The 3,616-nt window shown below is 39.9% G+C and overlaps 1 protein-coding gene across 1 annotated transcript; it reads right to left on the minus strand.

The window, feature by feature from the left end:
• Window positions 1-1,850: 1,850 nt before the first annotated feature.
• On the minus strand, window positions 1,851-3,616 carry LOC138977792 (uncharacterized). The gene is made up of 2 exons (XM_070350398.1): window positions 3,584-3,616; window positions 1,851-2,421 (listed from the first exon to the last, which is right to left on the minus strand). The coding sequence occupies exons 1-2, from the start codon at window positions 3,614-3,616 to the stop codon at window positions 1,993-1,995; spliced, it is 462 nt and encodes a 153-aa protein (XP_070206499.1). The 3' UTR covers window positions 1,851-1,992.

Consider the following 3,616-nt stretch of genomic DNA (forward strand, 5'->3'; position numbering starts at 1 on the left):
CTGAGGAGCAATCTAGCTTGACTAAATCTTGGTAGCCGTAGGTTGCATCTGCTACCTAGCACAGATGTGACCTTGAAAATGAACAAAAAGGTATGTAATGTAAATTGTATGTTTTTGACATTAGACGCAGATAATTTACCCGAGTTAAAACAGAACAGGATCACACTTTGTCCTTGAAACTTAACATGGGTTGAGTCAGTAGACTTTTACCATACCTCGAGGTATATTAACCCCAATAGTAATTGAATCAAATATTTTAATTCATAAAAACAATTTAAATATCAACGTTCTACTTTTGCCATTTTACTACCTTAACATACACTACTAAATCATATCACAGATTCCTTAATTGATGAAAACATAAAACGAAAGAGCTGATCGATATAGCCCCTTATGTGCACATTATGTGTATCATATGAAGATGTGTCAAAGTAGAAAGAAAAGGTATGTCTCGGTCTGTCTGTTTCTATGATTCACTCACTCACACACACACACCCTCCATGAACTCCACATACCATCAGCTAAAAAATAAAAACAAAACAATTCAACAATTTATAAAGTTCTAACATTTCAAGGTAAGAGCATGTTTGCTGATTTTTCTCTCCTTTGTGGATAGGTTTTGATACCAACAACAGTGACTTGGAACACTACTCATTGAACACACAAATTAGTAAATGTTTTTGTGGGTGTGCATGAAAACACACACACACACACACACACACTCCACCCCCACTACAGTCACAGCCTTCAGAATTTTATTTATATCTTTCTTTCTTTATTTGGTGTTTAACGTCGTTTTCAACCACGAAGGTTATATCGCGACGGGGAAGGGGGGGAGATGGGATAGAGCCACTTGTCAATTGTTTCTTGTTCACAAAAGCACTAATCAAAAATTTGCTCCAGGGGCTTGCAACGTAGCACAATGTATTACCTTACTGGGATTTTGTTTATATGATTGGGAGAAGATTAACAACATATTTTACATTATCTCTACTGCTAATGAACACACATTTATTTTTAACATCTGTAGCTTTACACATTCTCAAGTGCCTTCTCTCATGAAAAGACAGGAAAAAGTCTGTTGTGTCAACATGGTTAGAGAAATTATCAAGCTGTAGTACAGCTGGCACTAGACTATAGTAAACAATCATTAAATCCTGTTGACCATCATCGTTTATGTCAATTTGAATTATCATAGAATGGATTGCACCTTTTTCTCCTGTGTTTGTTGAAAAATAAGAATTACATCGTTTAAAATCAGTGGAATAAATCAAAGTTGTGTAAAGTAAGTTATTGATGATGCATCTTGAAATATCTAAGAAGTAATTTTGAGTGGGCCCATACACATGCTGTTCTTGTTCTGTTAGGGATCTATAGGATGCGGCTTTACTTAGAATAATTATTTTTTCAGTCAGGTGATACGAACACTTAGTTTTGGTACATTTGCCAGTGAGGGTCTTCCACGTACTAGTTATATCCTCATTACAACTTTTGACCCAAAGGTTTAATTTTTTCATGATCAAAAAGCGCTGAGCAATTTGCATTGGCACAGCTCTCGTTCCGTTAAACAAATGAAACAATCTTCCAATAGCATCTTCAAACATAAAAGAGAAAAATCCACAAAGCGGACCCCAATCATGAACAGCTCCGAGCAAATGTATCAAAATATAGACATTGTACGACACATGAACGACACCGTACAGACGAGGCACCTGCTGTACGAAAGAAACAAGCCAAAGCTTAGTGGTGTTAATGTCCTCTATGGAAACAGAATTTTGCAACAGCAAATGAATGGAACACACAAACAACATCCAGTGTTTCCAGAGTCGTGTTGGCAGAACTCCCTTCAGGAGAACAGGAGAGAGAAACAACCATGCTCTCCATTCGCATGCTTTCCAGTGCAAGCGATCAGAAAGTTTCCGTGGTACCCTACCAATTTCATCTGGAGTTTTCAAGTCAATCAACTCATCATCAATGGATTGTTGTGCTGCCTCAGGTATGTGAAGTTCTTCCGCGGTTATTCTGCCCATCACACCACAAGCCAGTCATCTGTTTTGTCACACCCAGACACACACTATGCATGTACTCAGGAGGCACACCTTTCACAATATCAAACCCAGGGAGCAGTATCAAAGGAGAGGGGCCTTTCACACCACACACACTGTCTTCAGTACTGTCAAGAACTGTCTCTACGTGTTGCATGGTTTCCTGGTGTGTGCGTTCATCAAAGGTGTTGGCAGGTGTGATGGGATAGACACGTGCATGACCGCGCCCATCACCTGGGTGTGTGCAGTAGCCACAGCCATGTCGACCATTGAACTGCTTGAAGTTTTGCAGCATAGCTCTGGGTACTGCATCACATACACAGATTGCTGCAAACACATTGGATGAATGCACAACACCATGTTGATTGTTTGTGTGCTGAGTTGTTGCGTTTGATCGATGAAAGGTTTAAGAAATGTGTCCATGCGTGGTTTATTCTTGCTGAACCAGAGTGTGTGCAATATTACATGTTCCTGCCTGTCTGCGTGTGGAAGTTCATTGATTGTGCACATAAGGGGCCATATACAGACACAGCAGACGAAGAAACAAGAAGGGCAAAGCCCATACGACTCACATGCTTGACCTTGACCTTTACATGACCTTAACTGAACCTAGCAATGACATCATACCCTAAGAACTGCTTTACACATTTTTCCTACCAAAATACATGTGACCTTGACCCAAGGTCATCCAAGGTCATGCAACACAAAGCTGTTAATTCAAGACATAGGAAGTACAATGGTGCTTATTGGCTCTTTCTACCATGAGATATGGTCACTTTTAGTGGTTCACTACCTTATTTTGGTCACATTTCATAAGGGTCAAAGTGACCTTGACCTCGATCATGTGACCAAATGTGTCTCATGATGAAAGCATAACATGTGCCCCACATAATTTTTAAGTTTGAAACAGTTATCTTCCATAGTTCAGGGTCAAGGTCACTTCAAAATATGTATACAATCCAACTTTGAAGAGCTCCTGTGACCTTGACCTTGAAGCAAGGTAAACCAAACTGGCATCAAAAGATGGGGCTTACTTTGCCCTATATATCATATTTGGTGAGGTATTGAATCTCAAAAACTTCAGAGAAAATGGGAAAAATGGGAAAAATAGCTGTTTTTTAGGCAACATTTATGGCCCCTGCGACCTTGACCTTGAAGCAAGGTCAAGATGCTATGTATGTTTTTTGGGGCCTTGTCATCATACACCATCTTGCCAAATTTGGTACTGATAGACTGAATAGTGTCCAAGAAATATCCAACGTTAAAGTTTTCCGGACGGACGGACGACTCGGGTGAGTACATAGACTCACTTTTGCTTCGCATGTGAGTCAAAAACTGGAGCTCCATCTGCAAAGAACTGAAGGGTGATGCTGTCTGCATCTTGGCAAACATTTGCTGTTCTCCCAACAGAGTACATCTCCCCCTCCCTGTTTTGTATGCTGTGCATGATTTTTTTCTGTAAGTTTTCACCTGAAAGTATGGCCGAAATTTGATCTCTCATTGGGAGAACAACAAAAAAGGAAGAAGAGTTCTTGCACTCTTTCAATGTTGTGAACTGGTGACACTCGCAT

Source organism: Littorina saxatilis, linkage group LG10 (genome assembly GCF_037325665.1).
Source record: "Littorina saxatilis isolate snail1 linkage group LG10, US_GU_Lsax_2.0, whole genome shotgun sequence".
Taxonomy (NCBI): Eukaryota; Metazoa; Mollusca; class Gastropoda; order Littorinimorpha; family Littorinidae; genus Littorina; species Littorina saxatilis.

Bases quoted from the DNA above. Each gene is read 5' to 3' on its own strand.
- LOC138977792 (XM_070350398.1), bottom strand. From the start codon at position 3,616: ATGCGAGTGTCACCAGTTCACAACATTGAAAGA. The intron at 2,422-3,583 runs GTGCAAGAACTC...GCAACAACTCAG, and splicing joins CAGTTCACAACATTGAAAGA to CACACAAACAATCAACATGG.